This window comes from Fusarium mangiferae (genome assembly GCF_900044065.1).
Source record: "Fusarium mangiferae strain MRC7560 genome assembly, contig: FMAN_scaffold009, whole genome shotgun sequence".
NCBI lineage: Eukaryota > Fungi > Ascomycota > Sordariomycetes > Hypocreales > Nectriaceae > Fusarium > Fusarium mangiferae.
In genome coordinates, this window is record NW_024573929.1 from 992,628 (window position 1) to 1,009,030 (window position 16,403).

The window sequence follows — 16,403 nt, forward strand, 5'->3', positions numbered from 1 at the left end:
GGCTCGTCGTGAGTGACAAGGGAAGGTGAAGAAGAAAAAGGGCCATTAAAAAGGGAATAGCGACAGGGAATCGCTTACGCCGAACATGTTACATCACCTTGCATTGTCCAAGCTTTTCCAGAAGCTCAAAGGTGGAACCACTACGGGAGAGGGCTCGGCCGGCTCCCTCCATTGGCTGTTGATTTTACGACATGCGCGAGGGAGCGAAGTGCATATGCAGTCTTGGTAAGATAACGGGATTTGAAAGCTGCTGAATAAAGCATGTGCATGATCGTCGTCTGTGAGGTGAGGTTAGACGCAGACTGACACCGCAATTCTCGCATCTGACAAATTTTCGGTGAAATACAGTTCATAAACTCAGGGGCACCTAAATAAACGAGCTGGTCAATGCTACAGGGAATCTGGAAATACAACCATTCAAAAGTATCGGATCTCTACAAGGTATCATAGGGGAACCAGTGGGGCAGGGCCATTTTGGAACCTTTGAAGCCCAACAATGGAGCTGATTATGAAGAACAAGACTCCATGGAATTTACGATAATAGATTGGTATCCATCCACGGGATCTCGGCCCCGTTGGCTTGAGACACGGCCGAATCTTTTGCTTACCGAGATGATCCGCAGAGAAAAGAGTCATAACGCGGGTGTTCTGAATAATCAACGTGCATCAGCTAGAGGATCAGAACGGATATAGTATGCTCTTATCGGATATACGACCCCTTGTTGCAGCTCGGGCCTAGTCCCGGCGCCGGTGCCGAGCGTGGATGCCGAAGACAAGTGGACCTCTTCCGATTGAAAGAGGGTACCGAGCAGAAGATTTTTCTGCGTTGCCAGGGATTGAGGACTGTTAGTGCTTGTGTTGGGTCGATAGTTAGTAATGGATCTCGTTTTCGTTCTGGAAGAGATTGGCACTGGGACTGGGACTGGGACTGGGGACTTTGTTTACAGTGGAGTGGATCGGACCTTGTCATTACTTATAGATGGCATCACCCCTTGAATCATGATCTCCCTGTTCTGTTCTGTTCTGCTCTGCTCTGTCTCATTGTTCTCTCTAGATTAGATACAGGCTGTATCATACTCCAAAGTAATCGAGTCAATTCTCTCCCTCCTCCTCTGACTCGAACTTCTCAACGTCTTACCTGCATACGACCTCGGCTTGACCTTTTTCGTACAATCACCACATTAGCGTCGCGATCCATCCATTCTCGCCGTTTCCCGCCAGCCTATAGCGTCATAGCTGCAGCTTACAGCGACAAGACGTAGACGCTATACATATATCTACGCCCGCACATCTATCTAGACTCACTAATTCCAATTTTCTCGACAATTGGCCTCTTGATCTGAACCCAAGGCGAAATACACAGTCAAGATGGCGGGGAATATCGTCGATCAGGAGTTGCTAGACGCTGAACGCGCTGCTTCTCCTCAGCGATATCAACAGCGCGACAGTGCTGAAATAGAACGAGTCATCTCCGCATCAACCGTCTCCTCATCATCCTCCGAGAACTCGGCTCGTCGACGAAGCCGCTCAATTGGCCAATACAACAGCATCAGCCGCATCTCGACCCAGAACGACCTCGAGCGTCATCCTACAGAGCTCAGCAGAATACAAACAGCTCGAAGTCAACACAATGCCACCGTCGGAGGCAGTCTTCGCTCCCGCACAGCGTCGCGAGCTTCAAGAAAGCCTCTCCCCAACTTTGGCGCTGGAAAGCCATATCCTCCTCCTCTACCGGAACAGGAGCAGTATGTTGTTGAATTCGATGGACCCAATGATCCTTTGCACTCGCAGAATTGGCCGTTGAGGAAGAAGCTTATCACTGCTGCTGTCTTGGGCTTTACCACCATGACATCTGCCTTCACATCCTCCATTTTCTCTGCTGCGACCATGGTCGTTGCTCACGAGTACAACGTTGGCAACGAGGTTGGACTTTTGGGAACGACCTTTTACGTGCTTGGTTTTGCTTTCGGCCCCTCGCTTTGGGCTCCCCTGTCGGAGTTGCGCGGTCGTCGTCTTCCAATTCTCATCTCCATCTTTGGTTTCTCTGTCTTCTCCATTGGCTGCGCAACTGGCAAGGATATCCAGACTATTCTCCTGTGTCGGTTCTTCAGTGGTTTCTTTGGCGCTTGTCCTCTTGCTGTCGTCGCCGCTGTCTTTTCCGACATGTTTGATAACCGTACTCGAGGAACTGCCATTACTCTCTTCTCCATGTCCGTCTTTACTGGTCCTCTTCTCGCTCCCTTCATCGGCGGTTTCATTGTTGAGTCCCATCTTGGATGGCGCTGGACCGAGTATCTTGCTTCTATCATGGGTTTCACTGCTCTCATCCTCGATATCATCTTCTTGGAGGAGACTTACCCGCCTGTCATTCTCATCGCTAAGGCGGCTGATCTGCGACGTCGCACTAAGAACTGGGGTATCCATGCCAAGCAAGAGGAAATCGAGGTTGACTTTAAGGAGCTCGTCCAGAAGAACTTTTCCCGACCTCTGCGTCTGCTCTTTACCGAGCCCATTATTCTTCTGCTCTCCATCTACATGAGCTTCATCTATGGACTCCTCTACCTTTTCCTTACTGCCTACCCTCTTGTCTTTGTTGGCGTCCACGGCTTCAGCTCTGGTCAATCCGGCCTTTGCTTCTTCGGTATGATTGTTGGTCAGCTTATCGCTGGTGCTACTGTCATTGCTCAGCAGCCTTGGTACATTCGCAAGCTTGCTGCCAACAATGGCATTCCTATTCCCGAATGGCGTCTGCCTAACATCATGGCTGGTGGTGTTGCCTTTGCCATTGGTATCTTCTGGTTTGGATGGTAAGTTACTCGCAAACCCAGCAATTGGCTGAAGACTAACGCCTGCTAGGACTGGATACACCAAGGACATTCACTGGATCGTTCCCACTCTCAGTGGTCTCTTCACTGGCTTCGGTCTCATGTCCATCTTCCTCCAGGCTCTCAACTACCTCGTCGATGCATACCTCATGTTCGCCGCCTCCGCCATCGCAGGCAACACATTCCTTCGATCTCTCTGCGGTGCTGGTTTCCCTCTGTTTGCCCGTCAAATGTTCGACGGTATGGGCATTCAATATGCTGCCACCCTTCTTGGCTGTGTCGCCGCTGTGCTCGCACCAATCCCCTTCATCTTCTACCGTTATGGTGCCAAGATTCGCCAGAGAAGCAAGTATGCTCCCACCGCACCTCCTGCCCCTGCCTCTGGCTCTTCTGCAGAGGAAGACGAGAAGGAGAATGATAACGATACCGCCCTGGCTGCTGTCATCGCTCGTCGTGACAGTGTGGCCAGTGGAGCCAACAAGGAGAGCGCTTAAGTCTCCTCACCATTTTAACATATCTTTGCGTATTGAATAACTAGCAACGTCTGGTGGAGTTTTCGGGTCACGCTTGGAAAAGGGCGTTTCATGACTTGGGCTCGTTGGATGATGATGGTTTAGCGGGTTTGCAAAAAATGTCGTTTTGGATAGATACCACTAGGAAATTGTTCAGATTATACCATGATATGAGATGGTCACGCAAACGTCTCTTCATGTAATACCCTAATTAATAAGAATATGTCATCTAAAAGACCAATGTCTACAAGTACTGTTGCAATCTACTGAACTGTTTACTTTGAAGATTGAACTTGAATATAAATAAGGCGACATGGCTGATCCAACCTACGAACACACTCGGGCCCGTTCAGTATAACTAAAGTGGGATGGCCTTGGAGATGGCTTAATACTTCGAGATAAACATACTAAACTCTGTCGCCAGAATTCATAACACCACTGCAGAAGCAGTCTCGAGGGATGGCACCATTTAGGTCAGGCATGAATGACAGTTCACACAGAAATGCTCATATAACCACAGAACGCATGCAGAATATATCAAACACTTGTCAATTTGATTAAAGAGCTCAGCTCCATCCGAGTCATATCGACTGTCCTCAGTCCAACCAGTGTCTGGCTGTTCCGTGTCTATATAGAATATACCGAGTTAGATGTCAGTTGATTATATCGTTCCAAACAGAAGTGAATATACATAAGACAAACACAAGGGGAATTTCAACAGTATGTCCAAGCATGGGGTATCCGCAAGAATCCAAAAAATAGAAACATCAGGTCATAAAAATCGTTGCATTGCATCAACGCAACCACCACCGCTTTCATCCCAATCCAGGGCTGATAACGCACTCACCCACCCACATCAGTTGGTGACGAGCCCGACCGTTGTCTGATCCTCCATTACCCAAGGCAGGTCTCGGTTCCCAACGTTGATGCAGGTGAGGTAAGAGACACTATCCGGGGTGCGTGAGGTACCGCCCATATCGAGTTCGAGATTGCTGCCCATGAGGGGCCGTACGATCTCTCGGGCCATCGACTTGAGCTCATCAAGACGCTTCTCGAATCGCCGGAGGTTCTCCCGGCTGTAGAGCTCCGGGGTGAGCTTGAGGAAGCGCTTGCAGTCATCGTGGCCGAGGAAAGATGCGGGATTATTCGAGCCGAGTTGGCGATATGCACGACCTACAGAATTCAACGGCGGGGCTGCGGGGGGTAAGGCGGCGACGCTGCGGCCGCCGTCACGAGAGGTCGTCCTGCGTCGCTGATCGGGAGGCGGCTGCGGAGAGGTGTTGTCGGCCAGCCATTGGCGGAAGAGGCTTATGGACAGCCAGTCGAGGTAGTTGTTGCTTGGGCCGACACGTTCACCACGGCTGTTGGTGAGCCCAAGACGGTACAGGCGTCCCTCGATGCGACCGACCGTATCTTCCAGTTCATCAACCTTGTCCTCAATAATATCCAAGACAATGTCGGGCAGGGCTGCACGCAGGCTGCGTTCCCCGACCGGCCACTGCCCAACGACGTGAATCAGGGCTTCCTGAAATATCACCCTGCTGCGAGCTAGGTACCCGAGGCGCAGATATGAGATTGGGTATTTGGCGATTTGCTTCCAGAGCCGTGACTGGAACTGCAGCATGTGGTGATCAACCCGAGGTCCCACCACAGCAAGGGCGTCATATTGGTCGGCGAGGTTGAGCAAGCTCTTGCATTGGACATAGGCATCTGCGACATTGACACCATCGAGGTTGGGCGGGTAATTGTAAAAGATGCGAAAGAGGTTGTCGTAGTCGCGCAAAAGGTCCTCGTCCGGTTGCGAGAGCTCTTGGGCCGGAGGTGGGTGGTTGGAGGAGAGACTGAGATTGGCGACAGAGCGAAAGAAACCACTTGAGGCTGACGAATTGGACAACGATCGCGAATGTGAGTGGGAGTGTTTGGAGCGACTCTGAGAGCGTGCGTCTCTTGCACTGACTGCAGGTGGAGCTGATGCAGGACCAAACAAGGATTGTGTAGTATCTCGCGACGATTCGTCTCGTTGGACCAGCATTGGAATATCGTTTGGTCCAGATTTGGGGTCTAGCTCGTATCGCCATCTCCTCCTGGGTGGGTGGATGCTTCCTCTTTGCGACACTGAGCTGACTTCGCTTGCACTGACAGAATCTGGCTCCCCATCCTCTCCGATGCGGGAGAGCTCATTGCCAGCCGGTAGTGCGCGGGCGCGGGACCACTGGCTTGATGTGCTGGTCTCGAAGAAACCACTCGAGCGCGTGAGAGTATGGCGATGCAGAAGATATCTGTTCTGCACGGGAGTAGCATCGGGGGGCGTATCGCGCGCGCGGACTATGATTTCTACATCGCCACTACTAAAGACCGGGAAGTCATTGTGAAGAGCGTGAGAAGTTCCGCCGGTATGAGATCGGTTGTAGCGTTTTGATCGCGAGTCTGATTGAGATCGACGAGAGACGACAGAGGAGGGACCGCGGCGGGAGACGGAGGAGGCGGTTGGAGGCTCCAGCGTGGACACCATGAGGGCTTTTTCGATGTCAAATGATTGCGAAGGTGATAATTAAGAGCCGCGCAGGGGGTATATGAGGCTCAGGAATGCGGCTGTGGCGGAGCGTAGGTAAATGAAGAGCTAACGAAGAGGCTGGTATAGGCGATGAAAGATGCAAGTAAATTGTGAATCACATGGGGCGGGATGTTTTGGTTTGTTGCGGAGCGACGAGACAATTTGGCCGAGAAACAGTAAACGCGACAGTGGGAGATAGAGGTCGAGATGAGGATAAAAGTTGAGAGGAAGCAGTGAAAATAAACAAGACGAGACAGGGCAATACGTGACTGTGTGTGTAATGGATGTACGGAGCATGCAGATGTAGACCTTAGGTATGTATGTACAGTACCTAGAGACAAGGATAACCTGTGATGGTGGCACGAGGACAACAAGAGGCCGCTACAACCAGAGGATTCAAGGTAATGGGCCATGATCCAAAACATGCATTTCACACTCCACTCAAACTGGCAAGGCTGTTTCTGCTCTTTTCTCGTTAGGGCCTTTTTATGCCTTGGAGGCGAATCATTTGAGACGGTGACAGGGGTTGATGAGGGTCTCTTCTCTTTAGTTATTACCCGCATGGCTTTAGTGAGAGTCTTTGTCGGGACACGACGAACCTGTCGCTGACTGCTACGTTATTGGAGGCCTGTACTGAGGAGATACTGACTGACAGACAGACTGTGACTGACGGGATATGACGATCGATTGTTGTTTATTTACCTAGGTACCTTATCAAAAGTTTAATTCTTGTGTCGTGTCTTGTTTCTAACTTTAGGTATCTGTGGCTGGTTTATAGTGCACTAACGCGGTTGACCGTTGTACAGGGTGAACGACGCTGTTTCTAGAAGCTTGTGATTCTATGGTCGATCACTAGGTACCTTGAGCGAAACTGATCGATCAATTTGGATTGGTTCACAGTGTTTCTTAGCGAGACAGTATGCCAAGATCAATACTGGCAGTGCTTTGGTCTTGTTACTGGGATAGCGATTTTCTTCTTTGTCTCAACCGTCAATGCACTCTGAGCAGTTCCCAGCCATGATGGAGCTGACAACTTGGGTTCCCATTCCTGCATTCATTTTGAAGTCATCTAGGTTTATCTGAGTTATCACAGGATACTCTTGACTTGCCCAAGTTTCTCATTTCCCTGGATTTATCCTAAGCTTACCGAAATATTTTGAAACGCAAGATCAAGGCCCTAATTCCCTAGACTTTTAATCATTCACTCTTGAGTTATCAAGTACATCTCGTAAACCCTCCCGTGCCGTCGTGATACAACACCCGCTCGGCCCCACTAGCTCGGACGGAATTCAAGCAATCAGACCCACTCAAGCTTCAATTGAATTCCGACATCACCACTTTTTCCCTTCCTCTAAGCATCGCATCAACCTCACCTTCAGTCCTGCTCCGCCAATTGTGCTCCAGGCTAAAGCCGGAAATATAATGGAATGACTACGGCCTTTCGTGTATTTCATCATGCCCCTCGGCCAATTCAGATCAGCGAGTTCAAAGATGCCGTCGACGCTGTCTGTCGTCCGCGGTTTCCAACCGCTCGCTTTGCGAGACCACAGCGTATAGGTAATTGGTCCAGCGCTTTGCAGCTTTTTTATGCGATTAACTCTCCTCTAGTACTGGCTATCAGTGGAGGCGTAGATTCAATGGCTCTCGCATTTCTCATGACCAAAGCTGTCCGCTCATTCCGTGGCATGAAAGTCGCAGATAACCCAGTCCATGGTGTTCTAGCTCTCGTTGTCGACCATAAACTACGTGACGGAAGCGACCATGAGGCGTCGGAGGTTGCCAAAGAGTTGCGAAAACTTGACATCAAGGCCAGTGTTTCTGCTCTCTCGTGGAGAGACGAGAAACGTCAAGGTCTCGACCCTCGTCAACTCCCCAATGTCGAGGGCCTCGCTCGAACTTACCGGTATCGCGCACTAGGCCGGTACTGCAGCTATCATGGTTCCAGCAGTCTTTTCTTTGCACATCACAGTGATGATCAGTACGAGACAGTCCTCATGCGACTACTTGGAGGGCATGGATACCGAGGTCTGCAAGGAATAAGAGAGGCTAATTCGATACCCGAATGCTATGATTTACACGGTGTCTACAAGAGTGGCCTTCTCGACGACCAGCTCAGATCAACCCCTGCACTCAGCTTTCGACCAGCTCTCAGAGAATTGAAACATCTACGACGCAGAATTCGTGACGAGTTGACCCTCGAAAAGGCCAATCTCTTGGAAGATCTCCCTCAAGACCTCGTTCAATCGTACCCGGGATCCGAGGAGATTCGTGAACTCTCCGACGTTCCATTCCTGAAGCCCTTGGAAGTTGAGGATGGCGGTGTCATGATATATCGGCCTCTTATGCAATTTGACAAAGATAGACTGATTGCTACCTGTGAAGCGAATAAGATCCCTTGGGTAGAAGATACGACTAACAAGGACCCTACATTAACAACACGAAACGCTGTCAGACATCTGGTTCGAAACCACGCCTTACCAAAAGCCTTGCAAAAGCCTTCTATCCTCTCTCTAGCTAAGAGATCAAAAAAGAGAACCAAGCTTGAAGAAGCAGAAGCTAGCCGCTATCTTATTCGGGAGGCCGTCATCAAAAACTTTGATCCAAATGTGGGAACTTTGCTAGTAGAGTTTCCAAAGCCGCGCAGCTTTAACAAACGATTCAAGAGACGCTCTTTACATCCTGATAACGAACTACGCAAGGTCCATCGGAGAGTTGTCGTGACCATCGCGGTCCGCAAACTTATTGACTTTGTCACCCCTGAGTACCATCTCCCGCCCCTTTCAAATCTCGAAAAAGTTGTCAATACTCTGGTCCCCGGCATGGCTCCAGATACCAATATGACACCCAAAGCATTCACCGCCGCTGGTGTGTATTTCGATCCCATAGTCAGAGGAACATCCATAAAATGGCTACTCTCCAGAGCCCCCTATACATCAACCCAACCCCTTCCGGTTGCAAAGCTGTACTTGCCTCCGTCATACCTGTCACCCCCTCTAAACACAGAGGAGGAGTTCACGGATGCCCCGGAGGCTTTCAGTCACAAGGGATGGGCGAGATGCAAGCTGTTCGATGGCCGTTTCTGGATACGCATCGGACGTAATAGATGGCCTATGTGGCAGGTCCACCCCTATCGTGCAGAGTATGCCAAAGCATTCCGCAAAGCGCTGCCTCCTCTACGAAAGGCTCGACTGGAGAAGTTGCTCAAGCACTACGCTCCAGGAAAGATTCGATACACACTCCCCGCTATCTACGGTGTCGAACGTAAGCGGGACCCGTATTCTCAGCATATCAGTACGACATTGACACTTCTTGCGCTGCCGACTCTGGGCATCCGTGTGCCTGGCCTCGAGCGGTGGGTCAAGTACGATGTTAGATATAAAAAGGTTGACGTCTCGCTCCTGGGACATCACCCTCGGAGGGAGATCAGGGGTCGCTTCGTCAGGCATCGGCCGTTGTTCGAAATGGGGCGCAAACATATATTGGGGCTGATGGGGGGAAATGGGCGGCAACGATGATAGGCGCAGCTGATACCCTCTATTCTTACATCCTGTTACTCTAAACTTAGTCCATCCACCCTAAGTTCTAATAATCTTTCTCATAGTTTTATAAATTTAGGCACTAATTATCCTAAACTTAGGAGAGATAGTCTAAGTTTAGTCTACCTATGTCTGATGGCTACCTACGATACAGGCTCGCACTTGTCTCCCATTGCGTTCTGCAAGTTCTGGTGGGCAGGTGCATTGGCTTACATCTGCCTGCCGGTGCCAAACTTCCTTTACCCTCGAGTACCTACCTACCTGAGCTGCCTTCCAGGTTGCCAGGGCGGGAGCAGTCTACCTGCCGCAGCACGCGAGCCGCGACCTGGGGGTGATTTCTTCCATTCGTGCGTGTGAGGGGTTGATCTCCATCTTTCTTACAGCTCTCATATGCCTCCTTGAAATGCAACAACCATCATCTTCAACATGAGAAGCTCGACCCATCTCAAAGAGACATGACGAGTGTCGCGTCACAATGTCTACCGTGAGTTTTTTGCTACATTCATCTTGCTCTTCTGTCCGCGGTCGTGAGTGTTCCACTGGGTTTTTTCTCGTCAACGAAAACCGACTCTTGCCAGTACACATACTGACTCTTACTCATACAGACCGAAAACAACACCGTACGTATACAACTCCGAAACCCTCCTTCCTGTCCACGGCTTCTTCCCCATCTCCCCTTGATATCTCCGCGACGCCCTCTGTCCAAGAGTACTGACACTACATAGGATCCTCCGGACAAGGGGGGGGGGACCAGTGGGGGTAGGGGCGAGGCCCCCTCCTCCCAAGCCCCGACGTCTTTTTTGTTCTGTCTGCCGTAAGGCAAATCACACAGCAGAAACTTGTTTGTCGCTCCGTAAGTAGTTATTAATTTATGCAAAATAATGCAATTACTAACTGTCAGCAGCTGGAAATATCATGATTGTCTCTGGCGTGGTCTTCGGTCGCGCCTCCTGAGACTATTATCCGCGTCGTGAGTTTTCACCAAGTTCAAGTCTGATCTTCGACTAACTCTTGATGATTTAAGGGGAGGGTCAGCAACCAGCGGGTCACCAAAAAAAAAGAAGAAGAGGAAAGAAGGACAACAACAAGAAGCTCGAGTCTAAGGTGGCGCAAATGAACCTGGGAGGAAACTAGTCTACATCGTCTACATCTCTAATACACGTCGCCTTCGGGCGCTTCCTCCGGGAACTCCTTACCCCAATTGCATCTCACAAGGACAATGGACAGCAACCAGAGGGTTAACAAAAAAGGCAAAAAGGGAAAAAAAGGAGAACAGAGGAAACTCGAAAAAGATGTTCAAAAGATGAATATCGGATGAAAAATGGTCTAAAACTAGTCTAAGCAATGAATCACTCTCGGGCTTCGGGCATCAAGAGCCGGTAAAGGAAGGTCTTGACGCCAAATGGAAGAAACTCTCGAATAATAGCTGTTTTACAATGTGGGTGAAATGAAAAGAAATGCCGAAATTCCAAGGCTTTTTAATAAGTTACAATACTATATATAAGGCGGAAAGAGTAACTCTTGTACCAGTTGTTGCAGATAATAAGCTTCATGGGCAGAAGTGATTAGATGTGACATTAATGATGTGCCATGATGATAGAAAAGAGCCATGCGAAGTGCTGACTGGATAGAGGCATCCTAAACCTCGAAAAGATATGTAGGTTTTGCACCGGCTCCGGATAGATTGCAGTCGCTTTTATTTGGTATGTAACATGGAACCTTTCTCCTTATATCATGTTTGCCTGCGATATTTGGTGTGCCATACAAGCTTGGAATGTGGACAGGATGGTAGATGAATAACGCGATGTTCGAGATCGGCTCTCCAGCTACGACGATGAACCATCTGCCATATCTCTTTCGCTTTCAGATAAGATTAAAAGTCTGACTCGGAGGCTTTGCTGTTTGTCATCCTGTGGCAGTAATGTTGTAGTTCTGGTTGGCTTTGACTCTGAGCCCAGAGCTTTCTATGTCTGGAAACGAAGTTACCCCACGAATTGAGCGGCGAATTGGCCATACAGTGCACGAGAGCACTTTCAATGTACCCGGTCAGTGCGATTCTGTATTCGCCAGCAGGGGAGATACCCTTGACCTCGAACAGTTGTGCCCTTCATGCACATCTTGATTTCTACTTATGCTACTCACACTTTTGCATATATTCCGGGTTGGCGCACTCCATCAATCGCGGCTATAAATACGCAATGGCCATCGCTAGAAACTCACAAAGGCTCCTCGTCTGGAGCCTCATTCTTGTTTGTCAAGGGAGTTTCGTGCAAGCATATTTGTTGTATACAGTACATAGTCATTGCTTTTCGCTGATGCCTCGGCCCGGGTCTCGCTCGTGGAGGGAGTCATGCACGATTTTGGAGGGAGAGCAAACTGAATAGGGAGATACTCATTTAAACATGTGAACGTATACCTGACATTTACAGCTGATCGTACCTTCCGTCAGTGAACAGATCGTGGCTTGTGCCATGCGATTCCAACGGTCGATCGTGGGGTAAGGTTAAAATGTGGGGCCTGCGACAAACCTTGTCCTGTCTCAAGTTGATGACCATGATCTTCATTGTGTCAAGATCATCAATTTGTTAATGCAATGGAAGTTTTTATGTGTGGAAGAAAGTTTCTGTTGACTTGCGTGAGTTCAAATAGTACAAAAAAATTCGCCAAGGTATGGGTCTCACGGATCATCTCACCTCTCCACCATAAGCATCACATCCAGCCGACCAGGAGGAATTGCCGCGTACATTTGGTGGTAACAAGTAGAAATTAACACACCTATATGATTATTAGACCAAGACTCGGTCACTGTTTCTTCCTGTCGCGTGTAACTCGCAGCAAAAATGTCATGGGGGCCGACCAACAACGGGGCATGAAAATGCAAAAAAACACATTTTCGACAACGACAAGATTCGAACTTGCGAGGCCGAAGCCAATAGATGTCTGAAGTTAATTCAAGTCTATCTCCTTAACCACTCGGACACGTTGTCTGATGATATTTGACCGAGAAACCAAATAATTTCATATACCCCAACCTCGCGATACACTTTTGGTGTTTTTGTCGCAACACCACACAAGAAAGAGCGACTGAGATGGTGAACTACGCTTCTCGACTCCCTCTTTCTTTGCCCCTCTTCGTTTTCGGCAAATATTTAGAGATATCGCCCAATACGCCAACAATGATTTTTCGGTGAGGCATTTTTATATCGCGTCTTCATGGCCGATACAGGAACAATACTTCTCAAATAAAAGGTCATTCCTTACTCTTGGAACCTTGGGCTTCATGTAGATACCAGGCATGCCTCGGAAATCGGTCTTTTTTCTTATAAAGAGCTAGACCGCCTGAGTCTCTGGTAGGACTTGAGACGCCACCTTGCAACAGTCTGTTGATATACAGTTTTATATACAATCTTTTCATCATTCACCAATTCTCATTATGTTCCTGAGCAGAAACAATCCTGAGACTTTCATAAATGGGTAGGGATCTCTTCCACTTCACGTCGTACATGAACGCGTAGCCGAGACCTCCATTCCAACACACAGGGAAACTTGGCAAGTCCCAATATGGGATTCAGATCAGAAAGTATATAGGCACCAGAATGTGAAATATATATTACTTCCAAGTTCAGCCATTCAAAAAGTCCTCGCACAATAACACCGTATTTCACACCAACACCTTACGCATGCACTTTCAAGATGGCCTCAATGTGCACGCCGATAATCTTTTAATTTCTAAATTCGGGCATATATTTCGGTATTACATACTTGTAAAACACTGGCTTCGTGTCTCCGCTAGGTTATGCCCATTGAGCAAGAAACCTTCTGATGTGATCCCAAGGTGTAAGACTAAACTGGTCTCAAGACTTGCAAAGATATACTAGACTTACCTAAGACTCTACATCACTCAGAAAACAAGCCCTAAGTCTTCTTACCTCGCCTTGATTGTGAACTTGTGAGGCTATGCTCGGGCACCAGCATGAGCCGTGAATGAGGCCAGCCAAACATGCCATACCCTGTGGAAGTGTGAGGCGAGCACAATGACTGAATAAAACATGGGGACATTCTTGTCACAATTATGTCGCCAATAATTGTAACAATTTACTTTCATTTATGACACCACTATCACTAGATTATACTCGAGCCTGGGCATATGCCTTTGCATGTGAACTCGTGTAAGTGATGACTCTTGCTCACTCTAGTCCAATCATAGTGTGGGAAGGCATCGCCACGCTCATTCACGCATCTTCACTGCCTAGTTCACGGCCCCTTTTCACATTTGTTTTCATTTTCAATGTTAATCATTCAACCAATTTCCTCGTGTGGAGTTGGGTTACAAATGTCTGCCTTCACCCGCCACTATCAAAACAAGCCTATACTCGGTATAACATGTTCCTGATCCCCACGAACCATCGACATACTCGCACCCAAACAACGAATGCTTGTTTATCTCTAGCTGCAGAACTCTCGTTTTCTGATCTGCGATCTCATATTCACAAGAAACTATTCCAAAAAAGCTAATGTTCCAAGCTGATACTCTGGGCACATAATGGGACGACAAAGGCCTCCTCGCAACATCACAAGTCAACCAACGAGAGCACAAGTAGAAAAGAAAAATGCCACACACAACCTCGGGTCCTTTCATGATACTTAGCCATGCTTGGGGTCACGATATTGGAGGGTTTAGAGTCACCAAAGGCATCGTCGAGTGACGAGACTCTCCACTCAGCGATAGTAACCCTGCGGCGCACGATTTCGGGTTGACGACCCCCGATGCCTTGACCGACTGGCTTCTACCACCGCCGGCTCCTGATTGTGGTGATCTGGCCTCCAGCCGGCAGGGTACAGGTTCTGAATTTGGACCTGAGAGGCTTCGTGATAGTCTCTTGCTCTCTGATACATATCTTCATTGATCAGCCGATTCTGGTATAAGTGATCAAGAAGGAAGAAATCTGGACGCATCTGCCGCCCCGAAAGACCGTTGCGAAAGTGCTTCGCTATATGATGCATGCGCTTCCGATAGCAAGTCTCAGAATCTGCTTGATTGTGGGAGGATGCTCTGAATGTACGGTCACAGAACCAGCAGATACACACTGTTGGGAAGATGTTGCGAAGGTGGAAGCCTGCAATATGTGCAATCCAGCGGGATTCATCGTTCAAGTCGAACACAACATCGCAGTCCCCGAAGCCGAGGAACTCGCATGTGAGTAATGACGGAGTCACATATGGTTGCGATTCCGGTACAGAGGCAACTGGTGGAGGTTCCGTGTACACCGAAGAGGTTTGGGGAGTCGGCCTGTCAAAGCAGGAAGATATGAATGTCGAGCTGCTGGCGGTTGACATGCTGATGCTTTGAGTAGGAGTTCCATTGTTATCTCTTTCTGAGAGCATCAAGCTTGGGGCATAGTAACTTGGGATCATGGCAGGGATAGTATCTCGTGTATGACGTTGTCCTCTCATCGCGTTATGCTGACTTATGAAGCCATTTATATCAGTGGCCAGGTCCCCCATTTTCACGAGGAAGACAGCGATGGTAAAAGGTATGGTCAACTGGCCTAGAAGAATGTGGGAGCTGTTTGTGATGGAGATAGACGTTTGTCAAGTTTGTGTTGAGATGCTAACACGAGTCGTGACTGGTATGGGCAAACGGGGAGAAGAAGACAGGGCAATGGACGATAGGAAATGAGATGCAGTGCCTTCGATCTGTTGTGACAAGGGCAAGTAGAGGAAGGATGGACAGTGAAGAACAAAAGAAACCGGAAACTCGAGCTTCTTAACCTTAACTCAACACGCCAAGTTGGAGCGTCAGCACGAACACCATCTCCCTCGAAGGACCGGCCCGTCGACAACCTCATATGAACCATCCACCAGTCAATGATGGTTCCTATTCGTTATCACCCTTCAAACACATCAGCAGCGTGATGAACGATAACACACTGAAATCATTGGGAATGCAGTGCAGCCGTGCATGGCTTCAGTGCATGCAGAGAACCATGTCCAAGCATGCCATTGTCACAGAATGATACACGCCTCGGACGAAGCCGAAGATAGTCGGCATAATTGCAGGCAGAGCGACCAATTGGAGGTGAGGGCGTCTTGGTTGCCAACGACGTGGGCACCAGTGATGGGTTTACTACGCAGAGTGTGAGTGACACCAATTCACGGGTCGCTTGAAGACGGAGACAGTCAATGGCTTCATTGCCTTTGCAGTCCATGATCCTGGAAAGGGACAATGAGTTCGACGTGCGTTGGCAAAACGGCCTTTGGAATAGTTATGATGCTATTTCTAGAGGAAACTGGAGCGCGGGGAAACACAGACTCCCCCAAAATTGAGGCTCAAGACAAGGTACGTAAATCAGATGGTGTCGAGGTGACTCTTAAGCTCTTTGACGCTTGGCAGGTTAAGGAGGATATACCCTTGTCCATCAGAATACCCGTCTGACAGTCTCACCCATGGCAAGGGGACATCGCCATATGCACAATTCTAATTACGTTGGAGATTGCGCTTCACGCAATGAAGCTGACGATGGACAGAAATTGAAAATAAGCTCGGCCTTCGGTCTAATATCAGATCATACACCTAGGAATTGGCGAGGAGCCCTTCATCGATTCTACCAACAGCTCTCGACACACACGCACCGACAGCGTAATACCCGGTCTATCACCATCTCGATACAAAGCACGCTTTCCATTATGAGTCAAACAACCATGATAACCGCCAATGCGACATGCCGCTCTGAGACATCTCCACGCCAAGCAGGCTGCCATACGAATATCCTATTCCAATTCCCCATACCGAACTCAATTAACCGTGAAGTGAATGCATGTAATATGAACGCATGAGTTTGCATGCATTGCCGAAGCGGATATCAGCCCTATGTGGGTAGGGTAGACAAGTGTCCTGGGAGAGATGCCGAACGAGGAATGCAATGCGATGGTGGCATGTTCCAAGTAGTCTAACCATAAGCCAACGATGATACTA

General features: G+C 48.8%; 4 protein-coding genes and 1 non-coding gene across 5 annotated transcripts; 2 read left to right on the plus strand and 3 right to left on the minus strand.

Annotated features, from left to right (window-relative positions):
• Positions 1 to 1,368: 1,368 nt before the first annotated feature.
• FMAN_12425 (putative fluconazole resistance protein) lies at positions 1,369 to 3,319 on the plus strand (the record flags this gene model as incomplete). The annotated part of the gene is made up of 2 exons (XM_041834963.1): positions 1,369 to 2,807; positions 2,857 to 3,319. The coding sequence occupies 2 exons, from the start codon at positions 1,369 to 1,371 to the stop codon at positions 3,317 to 3,319; spliced, it is 1,902 nt and encodes a 633-aa protein (XP_041685174.1).
• Positions 3,320 to 4,193: 874 nt separating this feature from the next.
• Positions 4,194 to 5,849, minus strand: FMAN_12426 (uncharacterized protein; the record flags this gene model as incomplete). Its single annotated transcript, XM_041834965.1, has 1 exon — positions 4,194 to 5,849. One exon carries the CDS (start codon positions 5,847 to 5,849, stop codon positions 4,194 to 4,196), a length of 1,656 nt encoding a protein of 551 aa, XP_041685175.1.
• Positions 5,850 to 7,318: 1,469 nt separating this feature from the next.
• Positions 7,319 to 9,406, plus strand: FMAN_12427 (uncharacterized protein; the record flags this gene model as incomplete). Its single annotated transcript, XM_041834966.1, has 2 exons — positions 7,319 to 7,448; positions 7,500 to 9,406. 2 exons carry the CDS (start codon positions 7,319 to 7,321, stop codon positions 9,404 to 9,406), a joined length of 2,037 nt encoding a protein of 678 aa, XP_041685176.1.
• Positions 9,407 to 12,321: 2,915 nt separating this feature from the next.
• Positions 12,322 to 12,414, minus strand: tRNA. Its single transcript is given in 2 exon segments — positions 12,322 to 12,365; positions 12,378 to 12,414. It is a non-coding gene; the product is annotated as a tRNA-Ser (tRNA).
• Positions 12,415 to 14,146: 1,732 nt separating this feature from the next.
• On the minus strand, positions 14,147 to 14,932 carry FMAN_12428 (uncharacterized protein; the record flags this gene model as incomplete). Its single annotated transcript, XM_041834967.1, has 1 exon — positions 14,147 to 14,932. One exon carries the CDS (start codon positions 14,930 to 14,932, stop codon positions 14,147 to 14,149), a length of 786 nt encoding a protein of 261 aa, XP_041685177.1.
• Positions 14,933 to 16,403: the final 1,471 nt, after the last annotated feature.